Source organism: Euleptes europaea, chromosome 13 (genome assembly GCF_029931775.1).
Source record: "Euleptes europaea isolate rEulEur1 chromosome 13, rEulEur1.hap1, whole genome shotgun sequence".
Taxonomy (NCBI): domain Eukaryota; kingdom Metazoa; phylum Chordata; class Lepidosauria; order Squamata; family Sphaerodactylidae; genus Euleptes; species Euleptes europaea.
This window is the reverse complement of record NC_079324.1, coordinates 28,888,060-28,904,795: the sequence shown is the minus strand read 5'-3', so window position 1 is coordinate 28,904,795 and position 16,736 is coordinate 28,888,060. Positions and strand designations below refer to the sequence as shown.

General features: G+C 41.7%; 1 protein-coding gene across 4 annotated transcripts in view; it reads right to left on the bottom strand.

Moving 5' to 3' along the window:
* Positions 1–3,612: 3,612 nt before the first annotated feature.
* Positions 3,613–16,736, bottom strand: part of SEPTIN6 (septin 6) — a 50,064-nt gene continuing 36,940 nt past the window's right edge. The window contains exons 9-11 of one of the 4 annotated variants that reach the window (XM_056859192.1): positions 15,623–15,813; positions 14,552–14,597; positions 12,414–12,590 (exon numbers count right to left, since the gene is read on the bottom strand). In XM_056859192.1, the coding sequence (XP_056715170.1) occupies positions 14,594–14,597; positions 15,623–15,813 (195 nt within the window). In that variant the 3' untranslated portion in view covers positions 12,414–12,590; positions 14,552–14,593. Of the gene's footprint in view, positions 4,949–9,004; positions 9,220–12,413; positions 12,591–14,551; positions 14,598–15,622; positions 15,814–16,736 lie in introns of those variants that run through there. The other 3 variants (XM_056859191.1, XM_056859189.1, XM_056859190.1) reach the window with 3 other exon arrangements.

The window sequence follows — 16,736 nt, the reverse complement described above, 5'->3', positions numbered from 1 at the left end:
AATACAAATAACGAGCACTTATATAACAGTTTTCCATCTTCTTATATAATGTTATTGAATAAACAGTGCCCGAATACCCACCACCCACCTTGTGAAAGTATCCCACCACCCCTGGACTTCCGGAGAAGTATTCTGACAGTACTTAAAATATTTTAAACTATCATTATCTATACTACATTTCTCTATAATTCATTAACTATACTTATAAAATTCATTTTTGCCAGTTGATCCCAAAATGTGATGGCCTTTGACTAAGTTTTTTTAAACTCTTCCATATCTTTGCCATGCAAAGAGTCTGTAAGTTGGGCCATCCGCATGTACAACCACAATTTCTCTCTCCAGTCCTTAATTGAAGGTTTATTCACTCGTTTCCAATTTTTTGCTATTATAATCCTTGCTGCTGCAAAACTATATTGACATACAATTCTATCATATTTATCCATATTCTTTTCAGGGTGTCACATTTTTAATCCGCCCACTCCACAAAAATAATAATAAAAAAGAATTAATATAGCGGGGGAAAGTTTTGTTTTTGGTTTTTTTGCTTGTTTTTAAACACGGAGGAGCATCCAAACGACATCCACTCCATTTTGTTGCAGCTGTAGATAAAACGGGTGATGGACCAGACTGTACCGCTTTCGGGTTGCACCACCAGGGAGAATAAGAACAGCCAGCGGTCAAATATTGTTCTGCCCTTTGCATTCACGCTTTATCTCTCTCTTACACACGATGCCCTGTTAGAATAAAACTAGCCTATGGATGCCAAATCTGGAGTGAGAAATTCCTGGAGATTCGGGGGTGGAGCCTGGGGAGGGCAGGGGAGGGGCTTCAGTGGGGTATAATGCCATAAAGGCCACCCTCCATAGTAGTTGTTTTCTCCAGGGGAACTGATCCCTCTAGTCTGGAGGGCAGTTGTAATTAGGGTTGCTGGCTGCGGGATGGGAAATACCTGGAGATGTATAGAGCCTAGCGTGCTAGATGCAACACAGGTATCCCTGAGGGTAATCTAAGCAATGAATTATGTTCAACTAGCCTATCATGGCAGGAGGCATAATGGCCAGAGTTAACTGGAATTGGAATTGTATTTGAAGGAAGGAAGAAGTAATACATATGAAGGGGAACTGAAACGGCCGTCTTCCTCTTCAACCTCGTGCCTTACCAGGGACTTCAAACCTTTTGAATCCAAGCTGTGAACAGAAAGGACATTGCTAGATATATTGCTATGGTTGCACTCACCTGATTTACCTTATTATGTACTTTGGAATGATGTTATTTAGTGCTGTTGTAATTGACATTGTATAAGGTAATGTGTATGTTTCTATGATTATTGGTACATTAGAGATTGGTTGAGATATGCTTATATGGTTTTCTGTGTGCTTTTGGGTTTAGCTTTTTGTGCACAGAAGTGTCTTATTTTTTGTAAATACCTGGAGGTTAGCAACTGCAGTTGTAATTAGGATTGCTAACCTCCTGGTAGAGACTGAAGACCTCCCACTATTACAACTGATCTCCAGACAATAGAGAGCAGTTCCCCTGGACAGGGCTGCTTTGGAAGGTGGACTCTATAGCATTATACCCCACTGAAGTCCCTCCCCTCCCAAAATCCTGCCCTCCTCAGGCTCCACCCCCAAAATCTCCAGGTACTTCCCAACCCAGAGCTGGCAACCATAGTTGTATTAATAGATTTCAAGGCCTTACCTGGGGGTTGGTAACCCAACTTTATTTAGTTTATTCATATCCCACCTTTCTCCCTGATGGGGACTCAAAGCAGTTTAGATCATTTTCCTCTCCTCTGCTTTTTCCTCACAACAACCCTGTGAGGTAGGTTAGACTGAGAGTGTGTGACTGGCCCAAGGTCTTCCAGCAAGCTTCCATGGTATAGTGGGGATTTGAACCTGGATTTCTCATTTCCTAGTCTAACACTTTAACACTTTAATACCACACTGGCTAGCAAACAGGAGCAGGGAGCTTCTAATTCTGCTTTCTCGTTCTTTTTTTAGTATGCTTTTATGTTATTGCTATACAGTCTTATATAAGGTTTTATAATGAATTTGTAAGTGTGCATGTTTTATTGTTGGGAACTGCCTTGCAAATCTTAAATTGAGAGGATGGTCTACAAATGCCCAGAGGGGCCTGCCTGCTCTGCTAGTTTTCTGTTGGCGGGGAGATTCTTTTGTTTTTTTTGTGAGAAAGTATTTTAAAAAATAGCATTCCCTTTGGAAATCACAACAGTTGTACAGCATTTTCTATTAACAAAACCTAAAAGTTTAAAAATAGTATCACACCACTTCTTTTCCGCCAAAGTAGCAGAGTCCATTCTACCACCTTTTTTTTTCATGTAGATCCACCAACCTATGTGTAAAGGAGCTGCCTTTTATCAAATGGGCTGTGAGTCCTTTTCCTAATCCAGTGCTGTCTACTCCTGATATTTCCAGATCTGTGTGCTTTGGGAAATACCTGTCTGCAGAAGAAGCCAAGAAGAAACTATCACTTCTACCTAGTAAATCACTGTCTGTACTTGAGGGAAATATTTGGAACATTTTTTTTAAACATTTCTTGTATGCACTCTAGAGCGAGTTTGCTTCCTTCACCACCTATGAAGACAGCAAATGTCAAAGAATCTGTGTGATTATCCTGTAATAAGAGAATAATGTTGTGGGTTTGCTGATTATGGTGAATGGGTCTTGTCTGTCCATATGAGCTTGGCCTACAGCTTCAGCTACCAGTACTGAGCTTCCTAGAAGTTCCCATTTGTGGTCCATCATTCCTTGGAATCAGGAAGAGCAAGCATTTACTTCCATTTATACAAATCAAAGTGGATTCTGCTGTGCTTTAGTGAGGACATCAAGCAGAAACAGGTTGATGGGATAATGAGTGGGCTCAGAGCATGGTGGCTATTGCAGAACTATGGTTTTGATCCAGATAGCCTGTTGCACAAAGAAGTTAGCTGCTTTGTAAGCAGGAGGAAAATCATATCTCTTTTGCACATGCAAGATGTTTTGCATCACAAACTGCTTCCCTATGCACAGTTTACATTTCACAATTGCTTTTCACAAGAATTAGATAGCTTTCTACATACAAGTGATATTTAGGATTGTAGCTATAGCCTTTGTCTCTTTTTGGTACTCCAGTAAGTAGAAAAAAATAGTTTTGCTAAGTAATTCCACCATTGCCCTTCTTTTCTTCTTCAGCCATTCTTGTGGGTTTCTTATCCAATAGTGTATTCCACTTCTTTTCCTCAACTACGACTTCTGGGGTCCAGTCCTAACCAACACATTGGGACTTGGGACAATGATGGGGGCTGCAGTGGAACTTCCATAAAGGGAAGGCCAGCCTTCTTTGGGCCCTTAATTTCCAAACCAGATGTACAGGCAGTGCAATTAATAAGAAGCCTTCAGTGGATTTTGCATTGTAACTGGACACACATTGGAAGAATTACGCTCCATAGTAGGCTGGACCTAAATTATTGAAAGTTAATGCCATCAACCTTATTCTGAGAGACAAAAAAAGCAAAATGGTGTGTGTGTGTTTTTTAATATGACTGTCAGGCAACTGAATGTTCTTGTAATCTTATGAATAAAATGTGTATAAATCATCACCCAGGGAACACTCTTTTGGGAGGATTACTTTTTATTGAAAATTGACAACATTAGAAAGGTATCAAGCTCAACACGGCTGGTTCTTTCGTGTGGGTCGTGTAAATAGATATCGAGTGCAGCTGTCGAATAACAATTCTTGTTGGTAAAGAAACAAAATTAAAGAGGATAGACAGGAGAACAAAGTTTTGGGAAACAGACCCCTCTCCCCCCCACCCCCCATGCAGTGAACGTTCCAAAAGTGCTTGGAAAAAAAGCTTTCGATGCACCGTAAGGGCACTACACGTGACTTGCGTGATCACTTCAAAAAACAGATGACCAATTACTGACAAGTGTCTCCACAACCTTGACAGCTATAATATAATAGAAAAAAAGTCAGTTTGAAATCCAGAAGAACAACTTTGGGGAGGGTTGCTTTTTTTGAGATTTGAATCACCACAGTAGTAATACTCAGCATTCATACGATGCTTTTTCCTATGTCCTCAAAGCATTTCACATGTCTTAGCTTGGTAATCCTTACAACGTCCTTGTAAGGTAGGCCAGTATTATTATCCCCATAGGGGGGACAGTAGCTGAGAGAGATTGCCTAAGGCCACCCAGAAAGATTATGGCTGAGGGGAGACTTAAACTGGAAGCGTCCTGTCTCAGATCATGCTCGTCACCACTACCGTGCACTGGTCTCCGATAAATTTAATAAGTTTGGAAACTAGAAATATTGCTCAATCTGCTGATTACTTTTTACTGATGTGGCACAGGTTACCTAGGACCCCAATTAAAAATATACCTTTCCCCCTTGCCCTTCCCCTGCTGCCTTTTGCTTCATTGTTAAAATTAAATATTCCTCAGAGGTAGCAAGTCGCTTGTTTCTCCGTTCACTGTTCATTGCATAAAACTTCTTTTTTTAAAAATCCAAGCAAACCAATGAATTAGCACAATTTTGTTTCACAGATACTTAAAAACATCCATCATATTTATATATTAGGCAAAAATAGGAAGGAGATTTTAAAAAACAAAACCGTCTCAGTGTCGTTCAGCTATATCATGAATCCATCCACCACCTTTAGGGCTGCTCCTTGACGTTTCTAAACTTCACACAGATGTTCGCCTTCCTTATATTATTTTCCTGTCTTGTTACAGAAACCACAAGACACCTCGGCTTAAAACACCCCATGCAAGTCAAGGGGGGGGGAAAAAACCCAGAACAAAACAAAATCAGTCTTTCCACGTATCTGAAGACTTACTCATTCCTCCCCCTCCCTCTCCCAAATAGGGTGGGAATCCCTACACTTTTCCTCAAGTGGCAATCTTCTCCCTCAGACACAATGCAGCAGGCGAAGACAGATTAGAAAAAGCTAGAGAGAGAGAGAGAGAGAAAGAGAAAAAAAACAACACAGATCAATAAAAAGCAAGGTGGGGTGCGGAACATTAAAAGAAAAAGATCCAAGCACACAATTAAATTGAGAGGGGACAGACGAAGCTGAGTTCGCGCTCCAGTTTAGGATTCCAAAAGGAGCCGCGCTCCTGTGTTAGAAGTCAAACACATTAAATATTTGAACACAACACACAGTGCAGTATAGTCAGACTGCCACAGACAGTTACGCACTCAATGAAAGCAAGATAAAAAAATACAGTTATTTCTTAGATCAGTGCAAACTTTCAAAGTCTGGTTTTAAAAGAAATAAAACCTAACTGGGATTTTGCTGGGTCAGAAAGAGGTTCTGCTAGTGCAGAGGTTGGGGTTTCCCCCCCCCTCACAGCAACCAATCAATATCCCTTGCTTCTACTGTTCTAAAACATAGATCAGATGGGTTATTACCAAGTGGCACCAGGTCCCACAAACCCTGGAGTCTGCAACCATGCTGTCAAAAATGTAGCTTGTCTAGTAATAACCACCTAATAGTTGACATTCGAGCTTCATCACATGTTTAAATAAGGTTAATACTCATGGGGGGGGGAAGAAAATTGGTTGTGTGAATCCACCTTTTGCGTGTGTGAGAGAGGAAGAATGCTTACATTTTTAAAAAAAATAAGCTATTTGGAACTGGATATTTTTTTGGTCACATACACTGAGGCCCCAACATAGTTTTGATTGCAGTTCTCTGTGTCCACTGACCATCTTTGGTTCCAGAGCAACTTCTATGGTCAGAGACTGGATCTACTGATCTTTCACTCTGCTGCCACTAACCGTGGTCATTGCTCACTCAGAAACGGCTGCCTTGTTTGGCACTTCCAGCTAATGTGACGGGGAGGGAAACAAAAGTCAGGGCCTCAATAGATCAGAGCACTCTAGATTTTGACCGTCCAACCCAATGACCAGTAAGAATTATCTCTATAATTCATTTTTGGGCCTCTTGATATGGTTACATTGGCCGAATTTAAATCTAACTGAAAATTTGAGGGAATGTAGCCTGCTTTCAAGGTACTGTGAATCCTCAACAGGATTAGGGAGACTTTTCTGAACGCTGAAACTAATTATATCTGTGAACAAACCCCCATAGTAAAAACTGTTGAACAACATTCTCAGGGGTCTTTTGCAAGTCTATATTGAAATGAATTATTATTACCTATCCATCCATTTTAACCCACCCTTCCAAGGAATTCAGGGCAGCATACTTTAGGCTTAGATCCACTGAAGTGTTTCTGCAGATAGAAGGGATTCCCGCTCACAAAGCTTGACTTTCTCACCTCTCACTGCATAAGAACATAAGAAAGGCCCTGTTGGATCAGACCAAAGCCCATCAAGTCCAGCAGTCTGTTCACACAGTGGCCAACCAGGTGCCTTTAGGAAGCCACAAACAAGATGACTGCAGCAGCACCATCCTGCCTGTGTTCCACCGCACCCAAAATAATAGGCATGCTCCTCTGATACTAGAGAGAATAGGTATGTAGCATGACCAGTATCAATTCTAACTAATAGCCATTAATACCCCTTTCCTCCATGAATATGTCCATTCCCCTCTTAAAGCCCTCCAAGCTGGCAGATGTAAACTGCAAACCAAAATGCCCCCAAAACGCTTCTCTTTGTGACAGGAGACCCCCAGGATCTGGGGGTTCAGTGGGAGGAGTGAGAAAGTCATGCTCTGCAGGCAGAAAGCTATGTATCTAAGCCGTAGTTCTCTCTCCACTATTATACCTTCATAACAACCGTGCGAGGTAGGTTAGGCTGAGGGGGGAGTCTGGCCCAAAGTCACCCAGCAAGTTCATGGCTGAATGGGAATTTGAACCTGGGGCTGTTCCCGCAGGGGATGTTTTCCCTACATGGAATGCAGGAAGCCCCGTTTAGGAAACCCTAAATGGGAATGTCCACATGCTCCACTTTCAAAAATGGCAAGGAGATATTCACTGCCAAACACCATTCTTCCTGTATCCCCACCCCCGGCCAAGGGTCTTTTTCCAGTTTCTCTGCTAAGCTGTTCTACAGCGTAGCTCGGAAGGGAAAGTGAAGGTGAGGGGAATGGGGGGGGGATTCTGGCCTATGAGGGGGGGGGCTGGCACAGCAGCCCTTGCACCTACACTTCTGCATAGATGCAACCGAAGGAAAGGAGGGGGGATGTTGGTTGCAGCCAGAGGTGTAGGGATGGGGCATGTGAACCTCATTTCTCCCTGTTCCCATGTTGCTTGCTGTTGTTGCCATGGCGTGTTTTCACACTCCTGTGTAGATGCAACCTAGATCTCCCCTGACACAACACTGTTGAGGACAGCATCTGGACCAGCTAACGGAAATGAGCGTGCACTGTGCCTGTTTTTTTCCAGGTGACATGACCAGCAAACATTTCAAGAAAAAAATGAAATATATAAAACAAACAATGACCGCTAGTATATAAATAAATGTAATAAAAAATACAAGAAACATTTAGCTATGCTTGCCACAACCAGAAATGGACTAAGTTAGCGGTGTTGTCTTTTAAACACACTTGTTTCAAGTCAGCTTAGGGTCTTTTGGGAGGGTGGTTTGCCAGCAAAATTAAAAGAAAAAATCTGAAACACATTGCTTCCTCTTTGGAAGAGGGAGCAATTTTTTTTAAAAAAGGAGGGAGAATCCAAACTGCCTCGAAGACTATTTTCTTTTTATCCCTTCTCCAAGAACTAATGTCTCGGGCCCACTTCACACATTCCCTGGGAGATGTGACAATACTTTTGAAGCCCTTCAAACACAGAAAAGTACTCCACTCATGCTGAGTATCAAGCATTATTCATCTACCACAGCATTACAGTGCTGGCCCCTGGTGAATACATAGAGGGCTTGGCTTCAGACTCCCACAACCAGTGAGGGTATAGGATCTGGGCAAATTGCCTTATCTCAAGCAGTCATTAAGCTACATGGGTTTAGGGGCTACTGGCTAGACTGGTATCAAGCAGAATCCTGGAAGGAGCTCAATAAGGAGCGCAAGTCCAGCCGGGGTGTAAGTTGTAATAGGGTCAATAGTATCACAAATAAGTTTTAGGGTGCTCGATACAAAGGCAATGATTATCTAGATTCCACTGAAAACTAGGGGTGAGCTAAGCCCCTGCCATTCAGATGAGTTAAGCCTGGACAATCCCAAAATGACAAAGGGTCTCTGGACTTGTTGGGTGGCAGGCCCTTTAACAGAAGGAGTTTTCTGCTTCTGAAAGGCTGACGGTGGTGCTCCTTCCCTAATCACACTACTGTTCCCACAATGCCCGGAGTTTTCTCAACTGTGGGTTCCTTCACTTTAAGGAGAATATCAAAGAATATCTCAGGCAGCTGTAGAGAATCCAAAAAAACTTCCTGATAATGTCAGTTAGAAATCCAGCAGATCTATATACAAATATTGGTGCTAGTCTGTAGAGCTTTAGAGTTTAAATGTGGGAAATCTTGTCTCCGGTTGGTCACTAAAGGCCTAAATACATATGCTCGCAGTGGAGAGGGACATTCTATGTAACAGTCTAAATGTTTTGAACACTTACATAATACCGGTTTCCCTTCCTGAAGCAATCAGAATCACAAGGACATTTGCAACTCCATGCAGGCTGTTTAAACATATATTTCCAGTTCATTCATTACTATGGGCAGAATTGCCAGAGAGCTTCCACTGAGAATGGCAGATTTGTGTTGAATTTTCTCCTTTCTAACTTGGGCAGCAAAACCTACCCCATTTTTCTCGCATCTTCTTGCCGTGCATTTTCCTTTCCTATATTGTTGGCTGATATCAGAACAGAGTTTTATTGCACATCACAGAGAAAGAGAAGAGCTCTGCGTATGGCTGTCATTTTTTACAGCAGCCCTGCATTTACTGTAGTGTGTTGTTCTTCCCTGTCTATATATATGGTTGTAGGTACAAGAGAGAAAGAGGACAATAGGGTGAAAGTAATCTGCCACTGTTCCATGTGTGAGCACACCTCCTAAGATGGTATCCAAGAATTCCACTGCCTCTTTTTTAAAAAAAACCCTCAATGATGCTGTTTTACATAGTATACAAGCACACATAATTATACAGCAAAATCAAAATCAGATACTGATTATGTAGAATATGGATCTAGAGTATCACTGGTGGAAGCATCATGAGAAGGCCATGGCTGAACTGAAGCATATTAATTACATGAAGGTCCATTCCAGCCCCGTGTACTCAAGGGACACTACTCAGTACACAGCCATGGGTTACTGTAAAAGATTAAAAACAAAGCATTAACCAGAATTATTGTCCAAAAGAAGTTTATTTTAAAAAGTTTTCCCACAGAAAATATAGACTATGGCAGGGCAATGTACAGAATACATTTAAGTGTAAGGGGAACACATGAACTCATGAAACTGCCTTCTACTGAATCAGACCATTGGTCTATCAAAGTCAGTATTGCCTACCCTGACGCCATGGCGGCAGCTCTCCAGTGTCTCAGGCAGAGGTATTTCATATCACCCATGACCTGATCCCTTTAGCTGGAGATGCCGGGGATGGAACCGGGGACCTTCTGCATGCAAAGCAGATCTTCTACCACTGAGCCTTGGCTCCCTGACCTTGTTAGTTCAGAATAATTGCAGTGCATTTAGTATTCAGGGGGTGGGGAATACTTCTGGTTACTATGCAGATCATGATTGTTATTTGCAGTTTATCTCATGGATAACCAATTTCTACATTATTCAGGGCAGCTCTGTTCTCCGGACAGAGGCCTCATGAATATTTCACTTAAATATTCAAAAACAAAACTGACCATGTTCAGGCTTCACAATAAAACTGGAGCCACTTAGTGTATAGAGGCCTCACAGTTCTAGAGCAACATATTTTCAGGGCCAGCTGCAGCATCATATACAAGATCTAAAAGAGAGGGGAAACATTGACATGGGAAACACCTTGCAGGTTTACAAAATAATTTTCCATACTAGTGAAATTGTGGGCAAATTTTTACAACATTTTAATGAGAAAACAGGTCCACATGGGCAGATTACTTGGCTTAATACTTTGATTTAGCCTGTAGGCCACCAAATGGCAATTCCTGACTTCTACTGTACATAAGATGGCTACTTGTTATCCTCACCAAATACATCCCCCAAAATAAAAATCCATGCGTTAACTGAAAATATTCAATGATTTTTTTAGATGACTTTATACATTGTTAGTCTGAAATCTCCATATACTGCAAGCATACCAGATTCCATGATAATGTTGACAGAAACAGAATCACACATTTATCCTGGTGAACTATAACATTAACAGAACAACTGAAATGGCCTCCAAGGGGTTTTGGCTAGAGAATATGCTTATTCTTTTTTTGACATAAGGCATGCCTACACTACAAACTTGGATCAGTTTCATATCACTTTAAATGTCATGCCTTCCTTCAAAGAATAGTGAGAATCAAAGCTTGGTGAGGGTCTGTATCCCTACTTCTAGCACACATAAACCTAGTTTCCAGGATTCTCAGGGGAGGGACACTATTAAACCCATTTAAACTTGCAGTGTAAATATAACTGGTGTGCAGTTTTTTCTAACATGAGTTAATTTTGCTGTACCTTTCATCTTGTTAACTCTACACTGTATCTCCTTAAATTACGTACAGTCCATATTTGCCATCATCCATAAACTACAAAAACAAAAGTCCTCAAAAACCTTATTTTAAAAACGTTCAACATAAAATTACAATTTCCCCCCAAACTGAAGTGAAATAAAGTACGGCAGATTCCCTTTTCCAAAAAGAAAGACTTCCAACTGAAGCTTTCCAGTGTAAAACCAAAAAAAGGTTTTAATTTGAAATAAAAAATATTTCTAAAAAACTCATACTGTTTCTTTGCACCTTTTTGAAGAAAAAAATACTTACCATTTTCCAAATCAGATGTACTTTTTTAAAAAAAATTCCCAGTAATATTAGATAATGGGCTAGATTCTACCAGCTATTTTACTTGATCACACCCAACTTTTCCCTCTACTCCTCCTCCCATCCTACATGGCTTTGGGCCATGTGGGTCCTACATTTCCCGGCACAGCATTTTCATTAGTCAAGATGGTAGGATCTGAACCCATATTTGTAAGAGACAGCTGGCAAGTCACTAATACTCCCAAGAGAAATACTTCAATTTGATCAGATTTGAGAGGATGATCCTGCAATACTACCTTGGAAGCAAGTTCCACTGTAATCAAGAGCTTTAATTGCCGCTAGACAGATTTAGAGTGGCACATTCATTTGGAACTTTGTTCAATTAAAGCTGTCACCTTAACTATGCTCTCTAGAAAGCAAGTGAATTCAGTGGGACTTGTTTCTCAGTGCTTAAGAGTGGGCCCATATCTTACTGAGATGATATTCTGGGCTGTACCTCTTTAGACTGCAGGTGGGAGCCAACATAATGGAATGTCCCTTCCCACTAAAAAATTCCCTCTGCAAATAAAACTAGCTGTCACAGACAGGTTCTTCTTCCTCTATAAAATGCACCACCTCATTGAAAGTCAGGCCACAGACTTGGGATGCGGACATGCATCTATTGAAACTGGATGTAAAATGCACTTGGGTTTGTTGTCATGGAACCAGGCTGTCAATTATTTTCATGATTTCCAGTCCTTTTAGAATATCAACAGGGGTATGAAGCCAAAAACTCCCAATGCCCCAAATTTAGCACCTCACTTGAGTTCCAGCATCTGCACAGAACCCCTGCACAAACTCCCCTGTCCACATGATGGTGGAGCTGCTTGCGCATGTTCTTTTGCACATATAGATTTGTCCCCACCACCGAGGTAAACCAGGGAGATCTTGTAGGTTGGAGAGTTCTATACATATATGTTGGATGTCCAATGGCTGCAAGAGCTAATTGAATCACAGCAAGCACCCAAATGGGTGAAGGGGCATTTTAGCTGCATTTTGCAGCAATGGGACCAAAAAATCTTTTAGAAAAGAAATTAATATCCTTTGAATCCTGAGTTGGAGGGTTCCCTACCCTCTCCTTTTATAAAGAGAGGTGCTGAAAATCCCTAAGACATTTGCTTCAGGCTGCTAACGCCTGCCACTGTGGCAAGCGCTGCAGCAGTAAAAAGGTAACTTAAACATGAATGAAGTAATACTGAAGATGAACCCTATTCAACTTTTAAAAAATAAACAAAAAGAAGCTTTATGCATAACTCATTTGCCTTCACAAGAGAATCCACAACAGGGCTCAGGCATCACAGCATGAGGTACAACCGGTAAGCAAGCATGCAGTTTTGCCATGCGTGCGTGCACACACACACACACACACACACACACACACACACACACACACACAAATGCATCAATGCGCTGTTGGTATACAGTGTCTTAGGACACTAGTCCTGCAAACTTCTGGTAAACAAGAGGCACTCGGAGCCTTTCCCATCAGGCTCCACTGCAATTATGGCTGAGTTCTTCACCAAAACAGCCAAGAGAGAGTTTTGTGTTTAGGAAACTGGCAAACAGAACAAGAGGGTGCATTGGAAGGAGATGGGCAAACATGTAGAGGGCAGGACTGCAGGATAACTCAAAATGTGGGGGTGGTCGTTTCTGGAGCAAAAGGAAAGGATCTACAGGAAACCTGAACTGAAAAACGAAAAGAAAAAGGATTAAAGTTTCTCTGGATTAATAGTATGTTAATAAGATAAATGCAGCTTAAACAGGGGTGGGCAACATATTTGGGACCACAGTGGTAACAGTGCAGGACATAAAGGCAATTGGTGTGAATGCTGCATGCAATCAGCATAGAATATGCATCATTACAGTTGATGACAAGTGGGCATGTCGCCTTAATTCTAATATTCCTTTTCTGAAAGTGTAAATTCGGAACATAAAGAACCTGAAACCAGATCTTCATATGTCCATAATGGCCTTAAAAATTAAATTTGTAAAATGTAAAGATTTTGAGCCAATATTTATCTGCCTTTTTGGGACTTTGGCCATTAAGCCCACAAATATCGCAATCAGATTGTCAAAGGGGCTAGAAAGAATTTTAAAAACAGAGGTTCCTGAAATGCTAGGAAATACAGAATGCACACAAACAAACCAGCCCTCTTGATCTCCACACAAAGCCGGCATGTTGCCCACCCCTAGTATCTAATTTGTAGAAGGGAGGGAAATGTTAATTTGGTTTAATTTTTCTTGAACACACTTGAAGACACAGTGTGATGAATACAGTCATTGGAATTTCAGCAGATTGCAGGAGGGTGGATTACTTTGGTGTGGACAGTTTACATTCTGGTAAAAATGGGCAAGCCAGGCAAGGCTTCTCAGACCAAATCTATACTGGGAGTGTTTGTGAATGATCAAAAAAGAAATTTGGTTTCTGGCCTTGGCAAAGGCAAAAACAGATACCCCATTCAGAAAGGCAATGTCTGCAAATTGTGTTCGGAACAAAAAGAAGGCCTATTTACGCCTAAGACCAGCATGCCATAGAGTTGCATGTGGAGGCCAGCCAAAAGCAATCCAAAGCTAACAAACCCCCACAATGTTTATTCCAGCTACTTTCCAGCCCCTGGATATGTTCTCAGGCCCCAGATAAACACTGTGATTGTTTGAGTTTATTTTTCAAGTTCCAAGCCTTGTAGAGCAAGCATTTGTTTCTCTCTCTCTACAGGCCTCCTCCTCTTTTGTTCTGCATCCTATTGTTCCATCATAGCACATTTCACTCGGAAGAATCCCCATTTCAATTGGCCCATACGAAGAAAAACAGTCGCACAAAGATAGCTTTGATTCAGACAAGTTATGGCCTTCCTGAACCATGCCGGGAAAGACCTTTCTTGACTGTAGAGGGGACAGGGGCAGGCTGAGTTATTGTGGGATGCTGATCCTGACTTGCTTCCACACAGAGTTTTTATCAAATATTTCAATTCAAATATCTGTTGCTATGGTGGCATCAAATTAAGATGGGGTACTCTTAAATAAATATTAAGTCACGCTAAACAGGATTAGATTACGTTTTATTTAGACCTTTGGAAATTTTCCAGTTAATTTCTATGGTAAAGACCTTAAAGACTAACAGAAATTCCTAGAGTGTCGCCATCAATGTCATCTTCTGCCCTCCCCCCCCCCCTCAAATAATCAAAGGCTGGCTCAGGGGATTGCTGACAAATGGCTAGCTTAATTGTGGGTTTAAACATGACTCTGTTGGGTGAAATGAACTTACCTTATATTACACATGGCCAGAACCCACCGAGCCGCTACATATGCATTATTAGTATGCCAACACAATGCCTGCCTGAGCTACAGGTTTGTGGCACATCAACACAGCATGCATGATGGCAGTGTAAACAAGACACTAGGTGTGCACAACATCTCACAGGTAATTTCTTCTTGCTCTCCAACCAGGCATGTAGATCAAACCTGGGTGAAGGCAGCTGAGGTGAATCATAAGGGCATGGTGGGGGGGGTAGCTGGGTTTATGGGCTATGGTTGGCGCCAGGTGAAACTGCGGAGGGGCCAGACTGCAGGTCCAGTGTGGTAGTTTATTTTCGCACAGAGTGCCTTTTGATCCCACTGCAATGGCTATCGCATTTAGTCAAGCTTACCAGCACAGTGTACCCTCATGCACCATGCAGCAAACAGCAGGGTTAACTGTAAAAACAGCATACAAATGACAACTCAGGAAGATGAAAACAAAACTTAGTTTGCCAAACAAATGAAGAAAAATCAAACTATGAATTAGTACTTTGTTTTTAAAAAGAACAAAAAACAAACAGATCTTAATAGGGCTAATCGACAAATAGGAATGTCCTAAAGACTAGAGTCACAGGTGGTCAAATTTTCCAGTACTAAATTGAAAGACTCCATTGGAAGAGAAGGCACCTCTCTACCAGCTCATCTCTATGGTGAATCCCTGCATGTGCCTGGCATTGGTAATTAGAGCAGCAACCAGTACAATTTAATACTGGAAGTGCAAATAATGTCTGCAGCAGGGGACATGGCAGGCCTTTCTTTTTAGGCACCTTTGGTGGCAAGGAAATAATGGCTACATCTGTGTGGTGAGTGGATCCATCTGTGTGGTGAGCGGATCCAGATGTCCTGGCCTGTTGTAGAAAGGCTTGCCCTAAAAGATAATCCTGGTCTAATGGTAAACCCAGCACAACCAACGTACTGAAGTTGCCTAACTGAAAATCAGTTCACACATTATGTCTGCCACAGAGAGCTTGCTTCAAATTGTTCCACGTGGCAGCAGTCACAATTTGAAGCAACCTCTCTGTGGCAGTCATAATGTGTGAACTGATTTTCAGTTAGGCAACTTCAGTATGTTGGTTGTGCTGGGTTTACCATTAGACCAGGATTATCTTTTAGGGCAAGCCTTTCTACAACAGGCCTTCCCAGCTGTCAGGGTTTGTCAGGCAACTTGCGTTCATCCATACTTCACCAACATGTCAGCCAGTGGGATCAGAGACTTCCTTATCGAAGAAGTGAGTCAGCTGACGTCTGACAAACACTCAGGAACTCTTTTAGGAGAACAAGGCAGTTTCTCGCTTGACTCTTTGGAGCCACTGCCTTTACTGAAGCAGCTAAGATAAGGTTGCTCTATTCCGGCCGGTAAAGGAAGGGCAGTGGTGAGGGGAAACAATGGTATGAAATGCCACAAGAGGAAGCCAACTTACTTTTTCCTCTCCTTTTCTCGTTTCAGAGTTTGTGATCCTCCTGCTTGCTGGGCCTGAGACTGGAGCAACTCAGCTGCTGTCTTCCTCTGCTTGAATGCACTGACTTCATCATCCAGGGATTTCTTCTTGTCCTCCAGTTTCTTCTTTTCATCCTGGTGAAGTTTCTTCAGACGATCAAATTTCTCATGCAACTGAAAGGGAAGAGCAAAAGGAAAAAAATGCTGGAGCAGAACAAAAGCACCGAGGATATATTCTAGCCAGTGGCAGTCATTTTTCCACCCTGGAGTTCTTCAGAAGCTTAATTCAGTGGACCCTCAATGAAAAATGTGTGGTCATGGTGGATGAGATTCCATCCACCCTCTGCTATCAGTCTGCTACCACACGTTCTTACAGGAGATCAATAAACATTGATAATCTCAGTTTTGCACAGGACAACAGTGAAGCCCAATAGCCTTGTGACAATGTTCTTCATTAACTGACTGCATGTTCCAAACATGTCCCCAAATCCTTTGCAGTAGGCAAGTGTCCAACTGGAAATGATTAATCTGAAAGTGATTCTATAAAGGAAGGGAGTTTGAAAACCATAGGTGTAAGGAGAAAATGAGGGAGCCACTGAACACAGGGGCTGTTATGGGGGTGGACAAGTGGGCACCATTCTAACACAATTCCCTAGTAGCTTGGTGCAGGGAAGATAGAGTCCAAAATTTTTTTGCCCCCTCAATTTTTAATTTTATTTTTGCCTAGTGCTGCCACGAATACAGTGGCGATTCTTCCTTTGTTCATCTTGTACAAACTGAGCCAAAGTTCCTTGAGAATTATCCATATTTAGAGTCAAAGGGCCCCTACCTTGAAGAGACCCTAAAATACTTCATGTTCATTGCACTGAAGAGCTTCTCATTATCATTTCTAAAGAAAATGAGTTTGCTGTGGCGTAGAAATTAACTAGCCAATAAACTAGCCAATGCTTATAACAAGATTCAGCACAAGGTAGGCCTGAATTTTACAATAAAAAGAACTTTGTTCAGTTCAAATAAGCTGTGTCCTGCCTACAGTAGGTGTTTAAGCTAAGTAAGATAAAATATCACTTCTTAGGAAGAGATTCATTCTAAACGCT